Raw genomic sequence first — 25,912 nt, 5'->3', positions numbered from 1 at the left:
GATCTGACTCATGAATTTGGTAAGTTTTACATAAGTGGGGGCAAAAAAAAAGAAACTGCTGCACAAAAGATAAACACATTTTAATGATTAACCGGTATCGTCATGTTAAATAATTGGCCTAACAGGCCCTGGCAAAAATCCTTTATTAATTCAGAACGTAAATTAATCATAGAAATGATAATGTAAGATATTTCATGGAGTTGTTGGGAACATAAGAATATGAATAGAGATTGGGTTAAGGACATCAAACAACGTGAAAGAATAAATGTCAATGTTCACGTTGACAAACTCATAGTAGCAAGTGCTACAGATATCAGTACCTCGTATTCTGACATTTTGTTGATACCAATGAATGCAAATGTGCAGGTGATATGAAAATGATTAGAAAAGTAAACTATGAAGAGTCCACACAAGGAGACAGAAGGTTAGTGGATTGGTCAAAAAGATTGTAGACGGAATAGAATATTTGAAAACATGATATTATGCATTCTGGTGGGAAGTATAGAAGAACAAGATGCAACAGTGAGAAGCTAGTTGGTACACAGAAGGATTTTGGTGTTCTGGACCATGAGATACAGAAAGGCAATGTGGAAGTAATGAGCAGAGCAAATAGTTTGCTGGCCTGAAGTACAAAACATAGCCACATCTATGCAGGTTTTTGATGATAATTTCATTGGGATACTGTGCGCAGTTCAGATTTGAGTACCGGAAGGAAATATTAGCTTTGAGGTCAATGAAATGCAGATTTACCAATGATGTAGGAAATTCTAGAAATTTTAAATATATTGGGCAACTTTGTAATATAATTAACCCATAAGTGTACATACTGGGGAAGCATGAATGGAAAAGAGGCCAACATAGTGAAGGTAAATGCAGTATATTTTGCCCATAGAGGAATTGAGAATAAGAGGATGCTAGTTTAAGGTGAGGTGGGAAAGATTTAATAGTAATCCGACTAAAATGGCTCCTTTGCGTACTATACTTCAGTATAGGCGATTTTAACGGAATGGTCCATCTTGTTCCTCTAGTATCTTTGGTGTTTAGACTATAAGGTGTAGCTAGTTGGAGTAGAGATAAACATAGAATGTTGAAAATCAGGCCAAGGACAATAAAAATAATCGTGAGATAAGAAGGGGTCTCTATTACCCATTTGTCAGACAAAGAGGAGAATGAGTTTTTAATTAGTTAAGAGGAAACAGAAAGTTGAAGGTTACAGAGAAAACAAAGATAAAGGACTACAAAGAAACAATGATAACTTATGTATTATTTTAAAAATGTAAAAATCTGCCTGGAACCATTAAAAAACAATACAAGAGGCTGTGGGTGCTGTGAATCTTTGAAACATTTTGGATTCTCTCCGCTTATCCCAGTATATAGTGTTCAGGCCTTGAATAAACTGACTTGTTCGCGAAACTCACCACTGCTCTACAAGATAGTCTTTGTGTGCGGCCCGATTTTCTGTCAAATACATAATTCTTTCTAACAACCAGATTGACTACTGGGATGTGGAATGTAGAGACAAGGAATTGCAGATGCTGGAGTCGCTCAGCAAGTCATGTAGCATTTTGGGAGAACATGGATAGGCGATGTTTCGTGTTACTTTGCCGATGTACCGGAGACCAAATCGGCAACTCCGGATGCAGTAGATGAGGTTGGACGAGGTGCACGTGAACCTGTCTCACCTAGATGGACTGCTAGGGTCCTAGGATGGAGGTGAGCGAGGAAGCAAAAGGACGTTTTACATCTCTTCGGTTCCCGATGTGGCTTCCAGTATATCGGCGAGACCAAGCATAGACTCGCCAATCATTTTGCCGAACACTTACATTGAGTCCACCAAGCCCTACATGTTCTCCCGGTTGTTATTCCTTTTAACGTCTCTTCCACTTCCCATTCTGACCTTTCTGTCCTGGGCTTCCTCCATTGCCAGATTGAGGCCACACCTAACCTGGAGGAACAATTCATATTCCACCTGGGTAGCTTACAACCCAATGGTATGAACACTGTATTGTCCAATTTTAGGTAACTGCATAACCCTTCCCCTGTGCCCCACCTGGACTCGCACATATTTCTCCCCTCCCCCTCCCTTTCCTCCTCTATTCCTTCCTCTCGTTTCACAATTCTTTAATCCTTCTGTCACATATTCTGTCTTTTCATCTCTGGCCTTTGTCCAACCATCTGCCTGTCAAATAATCCTCTTCACCTGTGTTGACCTATTACTTGCCAGGTTCCGCCCTCCCACCCCGTCGCACTCAATCAGTCTGAAGATGGGTCACGAGTTGAAATGTTACCTAACCATATTCTCCCCAGATGCTGCCTGACCCACTGAGTTACTCCAGCACTCTGTGTCCTCTACTTGGATGCGTAATTTGACTGATTCAGGGAGATTAAGAGCACCTTAGGCTCACTGGAAAATTAGAAGAATGAGAGATGATCTCAAAAATGTGGAAAAAATCCTACTCAGGATGAGGACTAAAGGTACTTTCCCTCGGCTGAAGAGCCTAGAATAGTCAAGGAGTCAGACAACAAAAAGGGGAAGTACACTTACACAAAGCACTGTAAATCTTTTCTGTTCCCTGTCACAGAGGGCTGCAGCTACTCGGTTATAAATATTCAAGGTTGCGATAAGAGGCAATTTTTGAAATGGGGGGATTCAGAGGAAATATTCATGAGGCAGGACACTGGGTTCAACTCTGCTCTCAATGAAGAGCAGAGATGACCAGAGTAACCATATGACTCCTATTTCTACTTTATGTTCTTAAAATCAAGAAAGCCTGATTGGTCAATCCAGCATGCACACTCAGACATGATGCATCCTACGTGCATCTCTAACACTGCACAAAAATAAAGAGGCCAATAGGGAAAACCTTTTGTAAATTAATCCAGGGACAATGTAGAAATCTCCAGGACAATCAATACTTGATATGATAATTGAGGGGCTCAACAATCTCCTGGAAGATCGATCAGGCTTGCACAAAAGGGGAAGAAGGGGATTAATCAATGTTCATTCAGAAAAACTAAAGTGGCACACTCGTGTGGAAATTAAACATTAGTCGACCCATTTTGCTGCTCTGCACTTGCAAATTCTTTTTCAAGAGATTTACCAGCTGGTAAATCTTTAAGTATAATGCATTGGGCCAATCTATTCCTGTTATTGATATTTCTGTAACAAGAAATCCAGATCACCCAGTACTGCCTTCACATTCTTATACTGAGGTGCTTTTGTACTTCCCTCCACAGAAACTTACCCATCCAGGAAGAATCTGTTCCTACCGCATTTTATGAACATGATCCCCACAGACACAGTCCCACTGGAGAAAGCAAGTTCAAGTGGTACTTGGTCATTCCACTGAGATTTTGAAGTAAATAAGATTTGTCACGGGAATAAATAAGGAATCACAAGTAGTTCTTCACACTGATGTCTTCTGTCAAATAGAGTACATTAAAAATATGTAACAGGCCAGACTGGATCTGAAGAAATGTTCAAATATTTATGTGGACTATGTTAGTGCACATGGCCCCTTATTAGGATGACTCAGCAATTCAAAGTTCTGGGAAATCAGCCAGATATTGGAAGCTGAAATAACATATCTTAAGAATGGAGTTGAAGGTTTGAGGTTTGCTTGCACTGTTAAAGAATATCTTTACACTTCACCCGCATAACTTTGCTATCTTATCTTGCTCTGATGATTTAGTCGAAGGCATCATTCATTATGACTTTTTTTATTACAAGGTAGAAGCAGTTTGTGTAAAAACACACTTCCGATCTCTCTTTTAGTCACAGACTTATCACCTCTGCTGAAAGGTCTGCTCAGCAGTGAAGGCACCAATAATTGACCTCCCCACCCAGCCCCAACCATAACGGAAACAAAGTTAGGACTCAAATGTCAATAGGTGCCACTAATTGCAACAGAATGCATTAAATTTATTCAGCATACAGATGGAAGAATAATGCCTGGCAGTGTCAGTGTAGCTATTAGTGGACAGAAGATGCCCTAGAGGTCTGGTTATTGGCCCACTGTGTCAAGTGTAGTGAAAATGCACCCTCCAATCTTCCTCTCCCCAGGCTGGGCCTGTGTCTTGGAGTGATTTTGATGATGAGGATATGATCAGGACAAGGGGTGGTGTTTGCATCTGCTTAGACCAGCATATTATTATTACATAAGCTTAACCGTGACTAAAGAGGGAAATCAAGGATAGTGTTAAATCCAAGGTAGAGGCATATAAATTGGCCAGAGGAAGCACCAAATTTAGAACTTAACAGAGGAGGACAAAGGGCTCAATTAAGAGGGGGGAAGAGCATGAAACCATTAAGAGGGGGGAAGAGCATGAAACCAGCTTATGGGGAATATAAAAACTGACTGTAAAAGCTTCTTTAGATATGTAAAAAGGAAAAGATTAGTGAAGACAAATAACAGTATAACAGTATAACAGAGCTTTATTTGTCATTCGGTACCGAGGTACCGAACGAAACTACATAGCAGTCATACAAAAAAAGAACACAAGACACATAACCCCAACACAAACATCCATCACAGTGACTCCAAACACCCCCTCACTGTGTTGGAGGCAACAAAACTTCCACTCTCTTCCCCACGCCCACGGACAGACAGCTCGTCCCCGATCGACCCGCACAGTCCCCGCAAGGGGATGGAAGTCCCCGCGGCCGGGTCGCACCGGGTGCTGAAACGTCTCGCGGCCGAGCCGGGCGATGGAAGGCCCCGCGACCAAGCCTTGTGCAACTAAGTCCCGTGGCCGAGCCGCACCGGGCGATGTTAAGTCCCGTGGCCGAGCCGCACCAGCGATGAAAATTCCCGCGGCCGAGCCGCACCAGCGATGTAAAGCCCCGCGGCCGAGCCGCACCGGGCGATGTTAAGTCCCGCGGCCGAGCCGCACCAGCAAATGGAGGTCCCTTACAATTAGAGACAGGTGAATTCATCATGGGAAACAACGAAATGGCAGAACAGTTAAACGAGTACTTTGGTTCTGTCTTCACTAAGGAAGACACAAACAATCTCCCAGAAATACTAGTGGACTGAGGATCTAGTGGGATGGAGGAACTGAAGGGAATCCACATTAGTCAGGAAATGGTGTTAGGTAAACTGTTGGGACTGAAGGCAGATAACTTCCCAGGGCCTGATGGTCTGCATCCCAGAGTACTCAAGGAGGTGGCCCTAGAAATCGTAGATGCATTGGTGATCATTTCCCAATGTTCTCTCGACTCTGGATCAGTTCCTGTGGTCTGGAGGGTAGTCAATGTAACCCCACTTTTTAAGAAGAGGGAGAGAGAAAACAGGAAATTATAGACCAATTAGCCTTATATCTGCAGTTGGGAAGATGCTCAAGACTCGATTATTAAAAATGTTATAGCAGCACATTTGGAAAACAGTGACAGGATCGATCAAAGTCAGCCTGGATTTATGAAGGGGAAATCATGTTTGACTAATCTTCTGGATTTTTTTGAGGATGTAACAAGAAGAATGGATAAGGGAGAGCCAGTGGATGTGGTGTATCTGGACTTTCAAAAAGCAGTTGACAAGATCCCACATGAGATTAGTGTGCAAAATTAGAGCACATGGTATTGGGGGTAGGGTATTGACATGGATAGAGAACTGGTTGGCAGACAGGAAGCAAAGAGTAGGAATTTGGGGAGAAGGCAGGCACGGGTTACTGATTGTGGATGATCTGCCATGATCACAATGAATGGCGGTGCTGGCTCGAAGGGCCAAATGGCTTCCTCATGCACTTATTTCTATGTTTCTATGCTTCTTAATTAACGGGTCCTTTTCAGAATGGCAGACAGTGACTGGCGGGGTGCCGCAAGTCTCCGAAATGGGACCCCAGTTATTTACAATATATATTAACGATTTAGACAAGGGAATTAAATGTGATATCTCCATGTTTGCCAAAGACGCAAAGCTGGGTGGCAGTGTGAGCTACGATGAGGATGCTATGAGGCTGCAGGGTGACTTGGAAAGATTGGGTGAGTAGGCAGATGCAGTATAATAATGTGGATAAATGTGAATTATCCACTTTGGTGGCAAGAACAGGAAGGCAAATTATTATCTGAATGGTGTCAGATTAGGAAAAGGGGAGGTGCAACGAGACTTGGGTGTCCTTGTACATCAGTCACTGAAAGTAAGCATGTAGGTACAGCAGGCAGTGAAGAAAGCTCATGGCATGTTGGCTTTCATTTCAAGAGGATTTGAGTTTAGGAGCAGTGAGGTACTAATGCAGTTGTACAAGTCAAGTCAATTTTATTTGTATAGCACATTTAAAAACAACCCACGTTGACCAAAGTGCTGTACATCTGATTAGGTACTAAGGAAAAAAATGAAAATACAGTAGCACGCAAACAGTTCACAGTGCCTCCTCAATGAGCCTCAAACGCTAGGGAGTAGAAATAGGTTTTGAGCCTGGACTTAAAGGAGTCGATGGAGGGGGCAGTTCTGATGGGGAGAGGGATGCTGTTCCACAGTCTAGGAGCTGCAACCGCAAAAGCGCGGTCACCCCTGAGCTTAAGCCTAGACCGCGGGATAGTGAGTAGCCCCAAGTCGGCCGACCTGAGGGACCTGGAGTTAGAGAGGTGGGTTAGAAGATTTTTGATGTAGGGGGGGAGGGGGGATGTCCATTTAGGGCTGGTCCTGGTGAGACCACACCTGGAGTTTGTGCGCAATTTTGGTCTCCTAATATGTGGAAGCCCATTATTGCTATTGAAGGAGTGCAGCGTAGGTTCACCAGGTTAATTCCCAGGATGGCGGGACTGACATATGATGAAAGAGTGGGTCGACTGGGCTTATATTCACTGGAATTTAGAAGGATGAGGGAATCTTATAGAAACATATAAAATTCTTAAAGGATTGGACAGGCTTGATGCGGGGAAAATGTTCCCAACATTGGGGAAGTCTAGAACCAGGGGTCACAGTTTAAGAATAAGGGGTGGGCCATTTAGGACTGAGTTGAGGAAAAACCTCTTCACCTAGAGCTGTTAATCTGCAGAATTCTCTGCCACAGAAGGCAGTGGAGGCCAATTCATTGGATGTTTTCAAGAGTTAGATTTAACTCTTAGGGCTAATGGAATCAAGGGATATGGGGAAACAGCAGGAACGGGGTACTGATTTTGGATGATCAGCCATGATCATATTGAATGGCGGTGCTTGAAGGGCCAAATGGCCTACTATTGCACCTATTTGTATCTGTTTCTATGATGTGACCTACGAGGACAGGATAGCTGTATTTATTTCAAGCCAATGATCTCAGCTACAGTATCTCACCTACAGCTCTTTCCATCCTATAAGAACTTCATTGCACTCCACCAGTTGCTTCACTTCCACTGTATTTAACCTGAATTATGCAATTTTCCTCACTCAACAACATTAGGTGAGGGGGGTAAAAGGAAGAGGGCAGGAGATAAAGAACAGGGAGGAAAAATAAATCAAAAAGAAAAACAGGGGAGATAATGGATGAAGATAACCCAAGACAAATAGTGCCAAGGTCTACATGTCGGTTAATTGGAGGGAAGTGAGGGGACTGGCAGGGAAGGTTGATTGGTTGGATTTAGGACTAATTTTAAATAATGCTAAATGCTTTCATAAACTGAAGGGTCACCAAGTTGAAAAGTTAGCAGTTACTGCCTCCACAGATGCTACCCAACCTGATGAGTAGTTACAGTATTCTTGTTTTAAAAATCAAGACTGAGGCATTTTTAAAACTAACATTCAAATGCAACAGAAATACTACAGGGCAGCTGGCCCCTAGTGTTTGTGCACTTAATGAGAAAAGTGGGATAACACATAACTAATGTGAACAGGTGATCAATGGTCAGCATGGACCCAGTGGTCAAATTAGGCCCATTTTCAAGTTGTATCTCTAATCTAACCTAAACTACACAAAGAGCTTATCCATGAACTAAAATAATCCAATAACTCAAAATGCTGTTTTATGACAAACCTGTACAGGAAACTAAGCTACTTCCTCCCCCAACTGCATACAGATGGATGTTTAGATCACTTGCCAACTAAGCAGCCAGTCACAATCAACATTATATCCTTTTTTGTTGTTATTCAAATCTGGCTAATGAATTCCATTAATAAGGGTGGTGATAAGCATCACTTCAAGCTGAAACATAATGATACTCGACCATCTCCACATCTGGTTCTTGTTGCAGTGAAATTCTTTTTTTTATTGTTGATGGGAGAGATTGCCACACCTTGGTCTCTTCTCATCTGATTACTGCAGCAAATTAAATCAGGAGTCATCAGGTTTACCATGTATTGCACTGAATTTTGAACAATGTACAAACCTGCAACACAAGTCCTCCTTCTGACTCCTACACAAAGGAACAAATTAATCACACTCGTCCTTATCGTAAGTATGAAATAAATGAATCTATTTTAGTAAGAAATTGGCCCGACAATGAATCCAAGATGGAAAATGTAAATAAATGTATTCTTTATAAATGAAACAGTTCAGTTCAAATTGTTTATTAAAATGAATTTGCCAGAAATATATGGTATATGCATTTGCAGTTACAGAGTCAACACAGCCAGCTGAGCAGTAAAAAAGCTCAAGTGATGAACTGTCCTCTCAAACTGCTGTTCCTGCTACAAGTTGTAAACATCAATGGACTATGATTACAGAAAACACAAAAATGTCTTCATTATTCACCTCAATTATTGGCCCATGGGAGTCAAGCAGCAAAGAAAAAAAGGTACAGAGGGGATGTGATGTGATGAGGGAGCTCCAGAGAGCAAAGGTGAGAGACGACAGTCATCAATGGTAGGGCCGGAGTCAGGTGAAAGAGATGGTTGTAATTGAAATTAACAGAGGCAGCATGTGCCATGGAATTTTCAAAGCTTCTTTGGACTGGAAAATACCAGAATAACTAACTGAATAAAAACATGAAATATTGGAAACACACAGGTCAAACTGCATCTGCGGAAGGAGAAACAAAATCAAATTAATCAAAACCTGACAAAGGATCTTTGATCTGATTGTGTTTTCTTTCCAGTTGGACTTGCTGAATGTTTCCAACATTTTCCGTTTTGATTTCAGATTTTCATCTTCTGATTTTGCCCTTCGATAATGACCATAGGTCTCTAATTAAACCAAATTCTTAGAACTTTAATTTTGCTAATAAGCAATTAAAAAGAGGGGGGGGGAGCATTGTTCAAACTTTTTTTTCTATATTGAGGATCAGCATTCTTTTTTTTTTAAAATCACCAGCTCCCTTTTACATAACACATTCAGTGTCAAAGTACAATTAGCAACCTAAAATCCATTCTTGGACATGAGTGAAGATCAGATATTTCTGATTTTGAAAGCTTTTTGGTGTCAAAGTATATAGCAAATTGACTTGCAGATGATTTGGAAGTAATCTTCAGTGCAGGAACTTATGTAAATGTTTTAAATCAATATATCTTTGCTCCCTGAACTGCAATAGCTAAGTGCAGAGGATATGATTGTGCCACACGAGGGGTTTCCGACTTGCCCACAGCCAATGCGTCAGTACGCTTTTGCTTTGTGCTGATACTAACAGAATACTTTTTTCCTTTTCCACGTCACCAAGCTCAATAGAGAGAAGATTGTGAAATAGTTGAAACACAAAGGGCTGCGAATGGAAAAAATATCTACTGTGGATACTTTTCTGGCTCTCCAAAAACATGTGGATGGGCAATTATATCCTTGGGCCACTTAATAAAAGAATATAATAATCAGTTGTTCATTTACTTCAGTAGCTTATTGCAGATTTAGGAGAAATGTCATGGCAAAATAATAGGATATAATCCTATTTTAATATTCTTCCCTGTCTGTGCATGTGAAGATCCTTTTTTTCTTTGCAACGATACGATAGAACTTTATTTATCCCAGGAGGGAATGATCAATTTCCTTCCTGGGATAAATAAAGTTCTATCGTATCGCTGCAATGAAAAAGGGATTTTCACTTGCACAGACAGGGAAGAATATTAAAATAGAATTACATCCTATTATTTTACCATGACATTTCTCCTAAATCTGCAATAAGGTCACTTTATGTAGAACAAGTCTTATCTTTCAGTGATAACATCTCTTCCTGTTTTTCCTCAGATCACTAATAATCACCAATTGCAGATTTAATGCCAGAGATTGAGAGGCAGTCTGACAAAGAAACACTTCTCGGATTTAGAATAACAATCCCTTCAATCTGTCTATCTAATAGGGTGGCTCTGAGTACACGATTAGTCACCAGAGCATCAACATTTTTGGAAAATTGGACTACAACTGGTGAATTTATGGTTCAGTCAGAATCATAGCTTTTGCCTCACATGAGGGTGGAGGAACAGCACTGTGTTATCACTGATTTCTAATCAAACTCATCTAATGAGCACTCTATCACACTTGCCACTACACTGCACAGTGGGTCTGCCCGAGAGACTGAACAAATGAAAGGTTTCCAACCTTAAGGCTGAATAGGGAAGCCGCAGGTATAAAAATTGCCAAATTCATCATTTAAAGCGGAACGTTATTGAGCATTGAAGATTTTGTACAATGAATTCCATAAGTCAATGAAAGCCAATAAAATAATCATTTTCAACTGGTTGGCTTTAACCTTGTGGTTTCAGATTTGGTGATCCCTGAATATACAAATGGTTTATCACCCGCATGACTCACAGCATTTGGTGAAAGAACAAATGGGAACAATATGCTGCACTGAGTGATGAATGACAATGCACACTAAGAACTGGCATATTACAAATCATTTTATAGGGACAATTTTGTCTGTACACTACACAGGATTTCTATATGGCAATACAGGGAAATATGAAACTGAACACAACCTAAAAGTGCACAAAGTACTTGAACAATTGGAGGAAAATAAAGGAAAGAAATGATTAACAAATTTCAGTCAGTTGGTCTATTGAAATACAAATGAACTACAGGAATAATAACCAACCCATTAAAAAACACAAAAAACATCCCATTTATCTTATGGCATGAATAATCAATCTTTACCTGATGGTAACAAGGACACAGATACATTGAACAATTACTTAAAAGTCCTCAAACATGATTTCAAAATAACAACTCGTATAACTGAAAACAAAGGAATTCAAAAATTATTCTGTATTACCGCATAGAAATGAGTGCCCTGCAACTTTAAACAAAAAGCACAAAATTTGAAGGATGCACATAAAGCTGAATGGTTTCCTTTAAAACCAGGAACAATACATCAAAATTTACTGATGTCAATATGGTGTCCCATTGGATTTTCGACTACAAATCAAAATACGGGCATGACGGCCCTTTACAAAATTGGTCCTGGGATAGCAAGCACAAACTGGCACAAGAATCTTATGTGCAAACTAGGGCGTGCAAAAATAAATCTATGTTGTGCTTTACGATAAAAAGGTATTCGATGACAACCTTTCAAATCAAACACAAAATGTGAACAAATGTAAAAAAAGGTCAAAGTTTAGAAAATTGTATCTTTAGGACAACAGATTAAGGAAGAACAAAAAGTACAATCAAAAGAAAACCCCCCCAATATTTTTGGACTTATGCGCAGGTCTGCACAGCGAAAGATTGTAAGAAAGAGAAACAGGGTATATTGTATGCAGGGAGAGTGGCACAAGGTGTGAACTTTCAGGCTGCCAGCTGCTGTTTGGCTAAATATGCCAACACAAATAAACAGCAAATTGTACACAGATCTATGAGCCCTCTGTCCATTTGCTGCATTGAACACATTGTGTTGTTGTTTTCTCCATTAAGCATTTTTGTTTTTTAAAGAAATCATAGCTTGATTTTAAAAGCAGATAAATTGCCCAGGTATTATTTGGTGCACTTTGCCCTGGGAGGTCATTTTGAGCATAGTTAACTCTGAATAGAAGCACTGACTTTAACATGGCAGAACCAGATTTTTTAAATGTAATATATCGAGAATATGCCATGGTATTAATTTAATTTCAATATATAAACAATTAAGCTAAACAATTATTGGCCAAACCTTCAATACCTTTGATATCATTACCAATTATTGGGAATTCAATGAAAAAAAGTGCTTGAAAAACAAAATGGTTAGAACTGTCCATAGCATTGGTTTATCTGGCAGCTTCTGGGAGTTTATTCCATTGACTCTGATGTAGATCCAGATGGTAAGGATAGAAACCTGCAGTTAATAGTGTAAAATGTACAAAGAATAGGGTTGAACAAGCCTCAGAATTTTTTCATAGGTTAAGAAACTATTGTTAGACCTCAACATGAAAAATTGCGTGAATTCTTTACTTTGCAAATGGGCTAAATATATGGAGAATGGACTGCAGGAGGGGTACTGGTGGAATTGATTAAAGAACAGAGGCCTGTGATTACAAAATAAAGGAACACCTCCAAATAAACAAGGAAACATTTTCAGCTAAATTTTGATAAATTATATATTTTTTAAATATTCCAATGCATTCCAGTTCCAAAAGTGCAATCTGCAAGACTTCAAAACTTTTCAGTAGTGCTTCTCCTGCAAATAATCCTTCATTTTGTTTGGCAGAGGCAATTTTTGAATTAAGTCTATTCGAGTGTATTGGCGAATAACAAAACGGCACAGATACTGTAGTGAACGGACTTGCATGAACCGTGAAACTGGGTTTGTTAGCCTTACAGGATAGGTTGCAGAGCCAGGTAGGCGAGACCTGGAATAGCAAAATGCTCCATTTTCAGAGTCTTTAATTGAATGTTCAATCAGCTCTACGATGGATGTGTGTCCTTCCACATCCGGCTGTTCATAGAAGCTAAACCTGCCATTCGAGTGTTCTATTCTAGTGTGAAGAGTTTTGCCCTGTGAACGAAAACTCAGGCTTAAAAGATATCGGTCATCAGAACTATCACGCACAAGAAAAGATCCATCAGGCACATTGGCAAGCTTCTCTTCTGCCTCCCACCGTGTTATGGGGCCCCAGTACCATCCTTGTCTTGCAAGCTTTTTCAGCTCTTCAGTGAGACTTGTGACCACCATTGGGCCATGATTTTGTATAGAGTCATAAACTCTTCCCACTCCAGGAGCAGAATTTGGATCAAAGTTTAAATGAAGGCGAACTCTCTCTGCTACATGAGCTGCTGTGCTGATAAACCCAGGAAACGTTAACTGCATTTGATTGGAACCTGGAGGTAGGAGTGGAGACAGTGGAGGAATATCAACGTGATTAGATCTTGAATTCTGCAAGATAACACCTGTTGTACCAATCAAAAGACCATTAACAGGCGGGTCCAAGAATATATCAGAAGAAACCACTAAATCGGAAACCATATGCCCATCATCTGTCTGTAGTGTGCTACTGCATACGTGGGATGGCACTGAAGCAACTTCCATTGGCAATGGATTGTCAAGACAATAGCTACATGACCCTTCCATAGGATACATTCCCTCATCTAAAGGCATTGTGTACTGAATATAGTTCTGAGGCATTAATCCAATTACGACAGGAAGATGGCACGATTCATCAATATCCGGATGGGAGTTGCCATTTTGGGAGTCAATTTCTTTCATTGTGTTGTTCTGTTCCTGAAACACGTGATCTGTTTGCATGTCATGGAACTCCCTACGAACTCCACTTAACGCTTGGTTTGGGCTATTATTATGGACCAATGCTTTGACCTTGCCCTCCATCTTAATGCAAGTCTCTTCAGAGCTCGTTGACCGCAAAGGCCAAGGGGTAGGACTGTAATGGTGGCCACGAAGTGACGTGGACCGTAAGGGTCTTTGCGCTCTCAAATCATTAATGCTCGCTGGGGTTGAAGAGGAGGAAAATCGATCGTTCTCCACAAAGCTGACAGATGGTGAACTCCCTTTCGACTTCTGTTTCTGCTTTGCAGAAAGCCTCCTTTTCAGTGTACCCATCAATCCTTCGCCTTTTGCTTTATTTTTTGGCCCTTTATCATCCTCCTCTGTTTTGTTTAGATCGTTACCAGTTAAATCTTTCCCATAACAGCTAAACAGAGAGTCCTCTTTCCCAAAATCATGAACAAGTGATGGCTGCTGCATTACCACAAATTCATTTTCGTCTTTGCCTTTGTTCAAGTTGAAGGATTTTTTTATTGTTTTAAGGCTGATTTTCTTCATCTTGGCAAGGGCGTGCAAATCCTTTTGCACTGCAATGGCTCCAATGATGCTCTTTGGATCAATCTAGCCAGCGTACTCGTCTTCATCTACATCACAGGTAAACGTCGTAGTTCCCATCACCTGCAAAAGTACACAAACATTTCATTACATTTCATAATTTTTTTTAAAAATGGACATAATGAGCAGGTTTAGATCATGTCAATTTTTCAAGCTTATTGCTATTAACAAGGCACAAACTTTACCCAAATCTCTTCTGATTGATTTAGATTGGCTATATAATTTACAAAACCCCGCACCAAAATCTTCAACTTTCCCTTGTGAAAGAGCATTGTGCCTAACAATTGAAATTACTGACATGGCTGTGTCTGCTTTGACTTTGCTTTGGACAATTGTTAAATTCAATATACAGAGTTTGTTTTGACATAAGTGCTCTACAAAACCTCCTATGATTTATTACAATCTATAATCTACTGTGATGCATTATGAATCACTCACAATGTAACATTAAAGTGCAAACCTCACCAAACACAGCTGCAAAACGAGGGGTGGGAGCATTTCCCCTAACTGAAATAAGGGCAGAACTGTTCAGGCCCGAGTCCTCGGTTGCTCAAAGAACAGAAATGTCACAAGACAAATCAGCCGAGAGGAAGTGAATAGGCTGCCAGCATGAGAAACCTCAACTTGCCTGCAGCAATGAAAGATGTCTGTTCTGAAATAAATGCAATGTGTTCAGTGCAGACAGAGCGGAAAAGTAACATTTGCAAACACAAAACAAATGCTGTATGAGGATTAAATAAAGTAATTATGCCAACAGTGACTGAAATTAAGTTAACTGACTGGAATCCGTACCAAACTTGGCTCAACAATGATTTATAAATGATTCTGCAAGCAATTAAGACAACAAACTTGAGCTTTTGCAGCTAACAAAACTCTCAAAACTCTCCATTTACAAAAACTCTAAAAAAAAAACTTTAGTTTTCATCAAACAGCCACATACTGCTTAGAGTGACCCTGACACTTACTTGCCTACCTCCCTCTCCCCACCTCCCCCTATTATTTGTTTTGGTGAAATGAATGGGCAGCAGAGCTGTGACTGGAACTGCTACGTGCTGGGAAACAGGCTGCCATGGATGCGCTCACAAAGATGCATTTTTATTGCATTCATGAACCGTGCAAGGATTCCATTGAAGGTCAGACATTTTCCAACATTGGAGGACCTCGATAAATGACAAGGAGTAATTAGGGTACATTACGTCCAAATTAAGTTTCCAATTACTGCAAAATGTTAATTTACATATAGTCATCTATGTGGTGGCTGAAACACAATACTTTCCCTGCAGATGCAACAAAGAGTAATTAGCGTACAGAAAAAAATTAACTACAGCAAAGAATGCACAACCTTGCTAACACAGAAATAAGATCTCTTTATCCTAGCATAGTGAGAGCAGGATAGGTGGATCTGGCTCTGGTATATTGATGTATCCAAATCAACATCAAAGCACAGAATTTAAGTGCCAACTCGATATGCAAGGCTACCAGCCAAATGCTGGAAAATAGGATTAATTCAGATGAGTGCTCACTCATCCATGGACTAGGCGGGCCAAATGACTACCAATATGTGGATCAACTCTTGTCAAACAAAAGGGTGTCAAGATTACCTAGATTATAAACACACAACTCATTCAATTTGCATCTAAGTTCATTGTGAGAACACTTTCAAGTGCAATATATCAAGGGTACTATTGAAGAGTAACTTGACAGATTTTACACGCACTCTGAGATAGGGTTGCGGTTCGGGTGGTTCGAGACCCTGAAAGTTACTGGGAGGAAGCTGTGACTAGGTTAGAGAGACTAGATTGAAAATTGAAAGTGTGATGAATTTTATTTTGAAAAGACACAGCAAACCTAAACAATGAAGAGGGTAACACTTCAAGTAGTGTAGGAAAAAAACTGCAGATGCTGGTTGTCTGAAGATGGGTCTCGACCCAAAACTGCAGACTCCTTCCCATTCCTTCTCTCTGGAGATGCTGCCTGACTCGCTGAGTTCCTCCAGCATTGTGTCTACCGAACACTTCAAATAGATCATTCATCAAAACTCTGTTGACTAGAGAAATGATTTCACCCTTTTACTAATGCACTAAATGCACTAATTGTGAATTTCATTTCACATTACAGCACAATTGATTTCACCACATAAAATTGTGAAAGTGGTGAAAAATATGATAAAATGGGATCTGTGCAGTTCCTGATAGGCTGAGGCTCCATTAAATGCACCAGTAAACATTTTGCGGCACACCAAATGAGAACCAAGTCGGCCCTTTAAAAGCACGATCCTTTTGTCTACCGGACACCAGGAAAATACACTACAGTTGCCATGGACAAGGAGGAACAAACAGGAAGGGAGAGAGCATCAAGATTCACCCAAAGGAACATGAATCTTGGTGAGGGAAATAAACTGCAGATGCTGGTACAAATCGAAGGTATCACAAAATGTCGAGACCCTTCTTCAGACATCTTGGTGAATGAGGTAGAGGCTACAAGGGTGATCCTGTGCACCATGGGGTAAGGAAACCCGCCAAGACTGCCATTAGATGAATGTAATAGATGGAAATTAGTCCTCCAGCAGTAAGAATAGCCACAGCTTAAAGCCACGATGGAAGACATTTCAAAATTTTGCACCATGTTCTTAGATGAAGACAAGTGTTGCTTTCATTTTAAAAGATCTCCCACACACTTACACACCACCCAAATGACAACAACCCCAAGCCTCAGTCCACCAATAACATTCCTACAACCAGAGGCCTAATGGACTGCTGGCTGTATCACTGGGGCAGCCATAGAATGATTTTCTCTGCACCTACACGCAGGAGGAAAACACGTCCCGCTAGTTTCCGCATACTCTGAACATATAAGGTGATTGTGTGGCATGCAGCAAGTTCTGAAACAGGCCACCCTGATATCAGCAGTGTCCCTTTAAGGAGACGCACATAACAAAATAATATGAGAACAGCTAAAAAATGCTGGAGATATTCAGCAGGTCAGGCCACAGCTGTGGGAAGAGAAACAATGTCAATGTTTCTGATCAATTACGCACAGATGCATCTGGTTGATGTGACCTATATAAGTCAATATAAGTTGATTTCAATCATTTTTATGATTAATAAGTCCACAAAAACAGGCACTTATGTATCCAACTAACAAATTTGTTAGGATTTTTATTCAAAATGTGGAAGTCAAGTCAAGTCAAATTTGACTTGACTTGACTTCCACATTTTGAATAAAAATCCTAACAAATGTGTTTATCTTTTCCCTATTTGGATTGTGAACCTACTATGTATTTTAAATGTTGTCTTCCACCCATGATAAATGTTTTATTTTGTCTTATTCCAAGTTACCATTCAATATTCTCTTCATTCATTTGTTAAGCTGCCAGTGCCCATTACACACCACTTTACTTGATTCTAATATATACATTACAAACCAAAATCCACCATTCACACTGGTTCCTTGTGGGAACAAATAGAATAAAATTCAGGAATGCGACTATATATGTGATCATTGGAAAAAAACCGCATGAAGTTGAATCCTACGATGCTCCCTTTCACTTCAAGAGTCCAAACTTTTGGGTAGCTATTGGGCATTCAACTCTAGACGTGACTGCACCATGCATCATTCCTGCCTTTGGGAAATCTGCTGTAAACCTGACCAGATTTTACAGGGAAAGCCTTTGGTAAACTCCATCAATTATCAATCAAAAATGTACCACAGCTAAGAAAGAGACTGCCCTTAAAATTAATACATAATTCGAACAAATAGGGCATCAAGACAAACTGATAAAAATTGAGGTCAGTGGGCATCTAGAGGAAAGCACTTCAATGGTTGGAGTCATATTTCATGCTAAGCATGATAGTTGTGGTTGTCAGAGGTCACCTCTGATTCCACAATGCCCTTCCACCATGTATATGAAACAAGTCAAGAGCATGATGGAATTTGATTCTCAAGAAACTCAACACCATCCAGAGCAACGCAGCCTGATTGATAGAGACAAAGTCGACTCTTTAATAAGACTCAAGGAACTACAAGATTAACCATCAACAGTGGGTTTTACTTGCACAAGGGGAGAAGTGTCTCAGTCAAAGGCTGTGATCACAACTCCAAAATTAATTCGGTACAGCAGGACATTTATATACCAAAAAGATAACAACTGAGGAAGTACAAAGGTGAGGTAAATTGGTGTGTTAGTTACAGGATCTATACTTTATTCTTACATTATACAAAAGTCGCGACTTCTTGGTTCTGTACACAACGGGGTACAAAAAATGCTTAATATGTTAATAACCGTGCTGGCTCGAAGGGCCAATGACCTCCTCCTGCACCTATTTTCTATGTTTCTATATTTTCTATGTAACTGACACTGGATTCAACTTCTCGGTTCTGCATGAAACGGAATACAAAGATATTGTCAGTGAATGTGTTCCTAGCAAATACCGGCTAGTGGCTTCTGAGAGCCACATGTGTCAAGGTAAGGACAATGAATATATTGATAATTGATACGAGCTGTCGTCCTCTGAACTTCGTACGCAGTGGAGTTCAAAGGGAGTGACAACAAATAAATTAATGGCAAGTCTGTGTATATTGGACGTATAATAGAAATAACAGTATGTTACATAGTCAATACAAGTCCGCATGGAGCAGATTTCAAAGGTAGGGAAAATGAATATGTTAAAGAACAGATACTAACTGGCAGCTGAATTGCACACCTTCAATAGCTTTTGGGACCTACAATAGGCACACCCTCAAACACCCCAAACAAATAAATTTAATCTGTCAAACATGGGTAAGAATTTAGGCACCAGAAGGGAGAGGCAGATGGCAGGCGGCGATCATGGCGGGTGAAGCAGAAAAGGGGTACGGTAAAGGGGACACCCACTGCCCTTAACCAGATCCAAGAAATCCACAAAGAAACCAAGTTGGATCTTTTTAATGCTTACTTTCCTTGAGAAATTCAATACATCCAGTCAGGTAATCGAAGAACAAGATACCATAAAACAATACAAAGCACACACAACAAAGTTACTGAGCCCATCTCACCCATGCTGGCATTTATTTGGTTTTCCAACTTAACCGAAGGTTTAAAATATGCTATCTGCCTCAGCTGGTAACGAGATCCATTTTTAGTACTCTCGGGGGAAATAGATTTCTTCTGATTTTGTTATGCAATTATCTGGTGGTCATTTTACATTGATCTAACTTTGCTCTTGCCCAGAATAGTGAACATTTTTCTAGTCAGCGCTATCAAATATACATTTCATCATTTTAAAGACTTTACTGGGTCACAGCTCTGACATCTCAGTAAGATAAATGAATCCAAAACTAATTAAACTTTCATGATGGATATAATCTCATATCTGATGTCATCCATTGAAATCATATTTTTTGTGCTTTTTGAAACCTTTTTTACTTTATACATAATGCAGCAATAAAAAAGAGTTACTCCATGTGTGATCTAACCAGATTGCAATACAATTGAAGCATAACTTTCCTTCTAACTTTTTAGTTCAACATAACTTGTTATCTCCCGATTACAAATATTTATTAAACTCCAGCCTGATGCAAAAGCCTTGGAGCACCGTGCTGAAGATGCAATGTGCATAAGTAAACAGTGATGAAGGTGAATGTTCAGTAGTTACATGGATGGTGTGGTTGTGGGGTGATTGGTAAGATCAGCTTTTTATGCATGTCCATTTTTTTAAAATAACCTAATTTTCAGGATCATCATACACCTTTTTAATAAAAAGCCTGCAAAAATATTGGTTGGATGGACTGTTTCACTCCAACTGATGAGATAGAAATTTGTTATTTCATGTGTGCCAAGAGAACCTTCAGAACTAGGTCAGACCTCATGACTAAAAAAGTCATGAAGAAAATTCATTCAGCCAGAGATTTAATAATAGTTTCATTAGTGATGGTAATGACACCTTCTAACAAGCGTTATGTGTGAGATGATATATTGCTATTTGCGCAATAATGTTTTTGTATATGAATGAACAGCAACAGATCTTATTAATGCTTATTCAGTGCTTCTTCACGGTCACCACCATGTTTTGCTGAATAAGAACTTTTTCGAACCCACCTCAAGACCAGGTCAGAACTTAAATTTTAAAAAATCAGTTTTTTATTCCTATTTTCTGCATACGTTGCATTTACACACAGGTTTAAAAAAAGGGTGTACATTCACCCAGCATATGAACACAGAGACACAATAAACTAAATGCTGGAATTTTGAGCAAAACACAAAATGCTGGAGGAACACAGCAGGTCAGGCAGGCAGCATCTGTGGAGAGAATGGACAGGGAAAAGGTCGGGTCATGTTGGGAGCATTCTTCAGACCAATTCCAACTGATGGAAGGTCTTGACTGATTAGTCTGAAAAAAGATCCCAATCTGAAACGACATCTGTCCATAAACACACAAATGTTTAACTCACAAAATGTATAAATTATATAATATAATGTGCATTCTAGAATAATTAAGAGCCTAAGATGATCGAGAAGGAATTTTTTTTAACATAAAATTCTATGTTTAAAAGGATATATTCTTGGAACATGTTTTCCATTTTATTACGAATGGGAACACTCTACGTTTAAATTATTGAAATGTACCATAACTGCCGAAGCATTTTGGACTACAGTTCGCATTCTCCTCCTGGAGTCATGGAGTTTGTTCAAGTGACATTCAAAGATTTGAGCACCAAATTTAGACTGCCACACCAAGGTTATTCCTAGAGATTACTTTATCTTCATCTTTCTGACAACTCGTTAAAGAAACCTCTCCACTGCATGCAAAAAATACCATGTCATTAACTTGAACAGCAATTGGGTCAATATCAATCCACTGTCATCATAATAAAAAATGTTATTTCTTCGTCATCACATGTTTTTAGCAGGGCCCCAGCCGTGGGGAAATTGGCTGCTCCATATAATGTATTAAAGCAGTGATTGTACAGACACTCCCCAACTGTAAACTGGAAGCGTTCTGTAAACCCCTATGCAAGTCAGATTTTACACGTCAGAATCACCTTAAAAATAGGCAGAAACAAAGAACTGCAGTTGTTGGTGACTGAAAATGACTCAATCAAACTGAAGGGTTCCGACCCAAAACATCACCTATCCACGTTCGTCAGAAATGCTGACTGACATACTAAGTTACTCCAGAACTTATGTCTTTTAATCTTACAATTGGGTGCCAATGGCTGCTGCCACCGATAGGGCGCCCTTGGTCACCATGGGGCTCCCTCCCCTCTCGCTAGCTGCCACCTTGTCGCGCCCGGTCGGCCGCCGCCTTTTCCATTTCCCCCTTCTAATGCCACCACCTCCTCCTCCCTCTTCTTCCCCAGAGTTCAAAGTGCAAGTTGGTCGTTGACTCGGGGGAGGAGGATGCTGCGGAGTGGACAAAGTTATTTGTAACTATTATGACTGCTTAAAAAATTAAAATACTAGATACTGGAATATGATTACAAACAAATACATCAGAATCAAAACTCAATTACATCAAATTAGCTCACTCTTCTGCCTGTGATAGTTTTGTTTCAATAAAATTAATGGTCTGCCAAATATTTGGGGAGAATAGATTTCTCATGATTGGTGATCATCCAAGTAAAAAGCTTGAGCTCAGGAATTTGTGAATTCAGTTAAGTGGGGCGAAATTAGACACCCAGAATAGAGAACTAATCTACTGATTATGAATAATATTCCTGCCATTTACCTTGGATCTGTAATCCTTGGTTAACTATCCAGCATAAAATATTTTTCCACTCTCCGTTCAATTAAAATACTACATAATTACAAATGCCCCCATTAAACTTCTCTGCTGTAATATTCCAAAGCTGTCTAATCACTCCACATAACTCAATTTCTTTCCTTGCCCTTGAGTGCATTCTAATAAATCTTCCCTCTGCATTCTCTTCGGCCTTGGTACCCTCCAGACTGTGAAGAATGCAGAAGTGTACCCAAATGTCCATGTCACATTCACCAATGATTTATAAAAGCTTCCTCTTATGCTCCTAACCTCTGATTCAGAATTTTGTACAGGTGAAAATAATTTAAACAAAGAAGGTACATGTTAAAACTGCTGTAAAAATAGAGACAATAGGAATAGCCTGCCTACAGCCCATGGGAGGACCAGCCCGAATACCTCCCGCAGTTTGAAACAGCTGTAAAGCACAATCATACAGTTTTTGTCCCATACCAAATTTTATAATCAAACTGCCAATGTCCTTTTACTCTCATTGGTTTCAATTTCCTAACAACTTTTTATCAACCATCTTTTGTTAGTTATATTGATTGAAACCTCATTGATTTGAAGGACTCGAGTTTGTTTAAATTGAGTTTGCATAATTTGCCATTAACAAATCTGTTTGCTGTTACTTATTAAACCATGTTCTTCTGAACTTTGACCTCTTAAGCAACAGTAAAAAAAACAATAAAACCTTCAACTTCCAATCCTCTTGAATCACCCCCACATTCTTGAAAGATTGAGAAATGAACGAGAGCAGAACAACAAGGGAACAGGCCCCATGGCCCACGTGTCTGTGCCGAACACAATGCCAAATTAAACTAAGATAGACACAAAATGCTGGAGTAACTCAGCAGGGCAGACAGCTTCTCTGGATAGAAGGAATGGATGACGTTTCGGGTTGAGACCCTTCTAATCCCTTCTACCTGCACACAAATAAATTTTAAAACACACCTAGTCGGTCTAATTAAAAGATGTCTTCCCATAGAACATTGTTTGCTCCTGTACTGACCTTATGCGACACTATCCATTACTAATAATTTAGCACACCAGTAGTAAAACAAAGCATTACTGTGATTCAAGCAGTAGAATGGGAGCATTTTTCCACTTTACTAACATGTTTATGCAAGGTCCCTAGTACTTCAATCGCATAGTCAGACTAATGACCCTATTCTTTTACTAACCCACTGAGTTACTCCAGCATTTTGTCTACCCTATTCTTTTTATTTTTGTGCACTACAGAATAAAATGTGCTTGAAATTTATAATAGGCAAGGAAGTTGCTTTGAACATTGAAATGAAAAACATTTTTTGTCTCGGCCTGGAGGTAATATTCCACAAACAGGAAATGCATCCAAATCTAGTGCTGTTTGGAGGGATTGCGAAAGAAGCCCCTGAGCCAATTTTGTAACAATTGAACTTTTTACCCAGAAGCTACAGAGCCAATTGTTATACTTCATTGCAGACTACCAATGTGAGTTAACGTCACAATGCTCAGATACCTATATGAATAATTGACATGTAAACATACAATACTACTTTCTCACCTTTAAATAAAGTGTTTCTACTCTGGTCTGGATTCGCATGCTGCTGCTGAGTGCCCATTTATCTAGCATATATAATGTTCTACCTCCTCAAAATTTGCTGACTGTTTACCTGCAATAGACCAACCTTTTCACCACCATCATATTTGTGCATGGTTCCAAAGCAATTTTTACAAGCCTGATCAAACATGAAGCATAAACCGATCTAACCCGCAGTACTGGCTTAAAAGCACAAAGTTACGATAAATGGATAGCTCTTTCAATTCAACAATATGGGTACTGGCTATATCTTCCGATCTCCAATTCCAGGTACTCGATTTATAATTCTCAAATGAATATGGGTTGAAAAATCCCTTCACATTCTGTACCATTTCTGTGAAAGGTACATTCTTGACATTAAGTGGATTAGTAAGCAAATGACACCAAAATTGGAACTAAGGTAAAGAAGGTTATCCACGATTACAACAGGATCGCAATCAACTGGGAAAGTGGGCTAAAGATTAGCAGATAGAATTTATCTCTAACAAGTACGAAGTGTTAGATATTGATAAGTTAAACCAGGCAAGGACTTGTACAGTAAATGGCAGGGCAGAGTGTTGTAGAACAGAGAAACCTAAGGGATACCAGTATATAATTCTTCAAAGGTGGTAACACAGGTAGGTAGGGTAGTGATGAAGGCATTTGACATGCTTAACTTCATTGGACAGGCCATTAAATACAAAGTTAAGTTGTACTAAAGTTGCTCTTTTTGGGCACCAGTACAATAAATAGATGCTCCACACCATTTTCTCTCCCCAACTTCCTGCGGCGAGTTCTATTGATCACCAATGCTCAAGTGGTGTATGAAACGATCTCAAACTAATTTCTGTTTATAAAAGCAAATAATACTTCAGGCTACCTCAGGAAACCACCCACCATGATTATGAACCACTTGCAACCCGGTCATTCACTCTTCTCCTCTCTTCCGTTGGGCCAAAGATACAAAAACTTGAAAACACTCACCACCAGATTCATGAATAGCTTCTTCCCTGCTGTTATTAGGCTTCAGAACAGACCTGTCATAAGCTAATGGTGTAGTCCTGATCTCCTAACCCATCTTGCTGCAACACTTGCACTTTTTAATTGGTTCTTTCTCTTGGTATATTCTGTGCTGTTCATGTTTATCTTTGCACTACCTGTTGTACTTCTGACTTAATTGTATTTATTTATGATTTAACTGGATACCACGCAAAACAGTTTTATACTGTAAGTCAATATTTCTGACTCTCAGTCATTCCTCTGTCGAGATGCTGCCTGTCCCACTGAGTTAGTCCAGCATTTTGTGTCTATCTTCGGTGTAAACCAGCATCTGCAGTTCCTTCCTATGCAATATTCTTGTCACTTAGACCCTCTCTAGATACAGAGTCCTATGAGCCAATTTTTCTGGTGGCAGTGCATAATAATTCTTTGGAGATACCGGGAGTTTCAGAACAAGGATGTATTTTTTTGCAGACCAACAACTCCTAACAGATCTGATAATATATGTAGGAAAGAACTGCAGATGCTGGTTTAAATCAAAGGTAGACACAAAATGCTGGAGTAACTCAGCAGAACAGACAGCATCTCTGGAGAGAAGGAATAATCTGCTAAAACAATCACCTTACTTGTATTTACAGAAATAAACAGCACCATACACCTCAAATAAGTGGCCGGGATGTGGTGGGCAGCATCACTCTCCCAACAGGTGAATAATGATCAGTTCAACTACAACCATAAAAGGACACGCACAGATACTCAACATTGACAAGAATTTCATTCTATATATATATATATATAGGTGCTTACACTATGACTTTCCCAGTAGCAAAGTCAGATATACAAAATGCACTGAATTTTAGTCCATTGATAAACTGCGCCATAACACATATCAGACATGCTACATTAACAAAATCTTCCAATCCCAAAACAAAATCCAAAATTGAGACATCCACAAACTATTTCAGAAACAAAGCACGGTTTTAGTTCAGCTTTAAGTGGAATAAAACTACTATAGTGGAACACAAGAAAATAAGAGAGGACCAGGCTACCTGGTACCTCAAGGATGCCCTGCCTTTCAATATGATGATGGCTAATCCACTCAAGACCTCTTCTGTGCCAGTTCCCCATAGCCCTCAATGCCATTCAAAATTTTACCCACTTACTCTTTTAACACCTCCAATGATTTAGCCTCAACAACCCTCCAGAGCATGTAATTCCACAAAATTAACACCCAAGAAAAGAAATTTCCATCTACTTCATTGTTAAATTACTATTCCTTATCACTCAAAGCATAAAAAATATGGACTTTTTGCTGATATGCAAAATCAAATTCATTAGAAAGCAGGAAGAAAATATTGTTCTGATAAGTGAACAAATTACCTAATTGATGTCTGATTTCCCTTAATAATGGGCATATTTTTATTTAGTTCTATAATTACAAAGTAATTACTTGATAGCATTCACAATAATATAATA

The 25,912-nt window shown here is 39.6% G+C and overlaps 1 protein-coding gene across 4 annotated transcripts in view; it reads right to left on the bottom strand.

The window, feature by feature from the left end:
• Nucleotides 1–9,923: 9,923 nt before the first annotated feature.
• socs6a (suppressor of cytokine signaling 6a) overlaps nucleotides 9,924–25,912 on the bottom strand; it is a 38,807-nt gene continuing 22,818 nt past the window's right edge. For all 4 annotated transcript variants that reach the window (XM_078397811.1, XM_078397810.1, XM_078397812.1 and 1 more), the window contains exon 2: nucleotides 9,924–14,203. In XM_078397811.1, the coding sequence (XP_078253937.1) occupies nucleotides 12,470–14,083 (1,614 nt within the window). In that variant the 5' untranslated portion in view covers nucleotides 14,084–14,203 and the 3' untranslated portion in view covers nucleotides 9,924–12,469. The remainder of the gene's footprint in view (nucleotides 14,204–25,912) is intronic.

The sequence above is a fragment of the Rhinoraja longicauda genome, chromosome 4 (genome assembly GCF_053455715.1).
Source record: "Rhinoraja longicauda isolate Sanriku21f chromosome 4, sRhiLon1.1, whole genome shotgun sequence".
NCBI classification, from domain to species: Eukaryota; Metazoa; Chordata; class Chondrichthyes; order Rajiformes; family Arhynchobatidae; genus Rhinoraja; species Rhinoraja longicauda.
The sequence above is the reverse complement of the archived record's forward strand: the minus strand, read 5'-3'. Positions and strand labels throughout refer to the sequence as shown.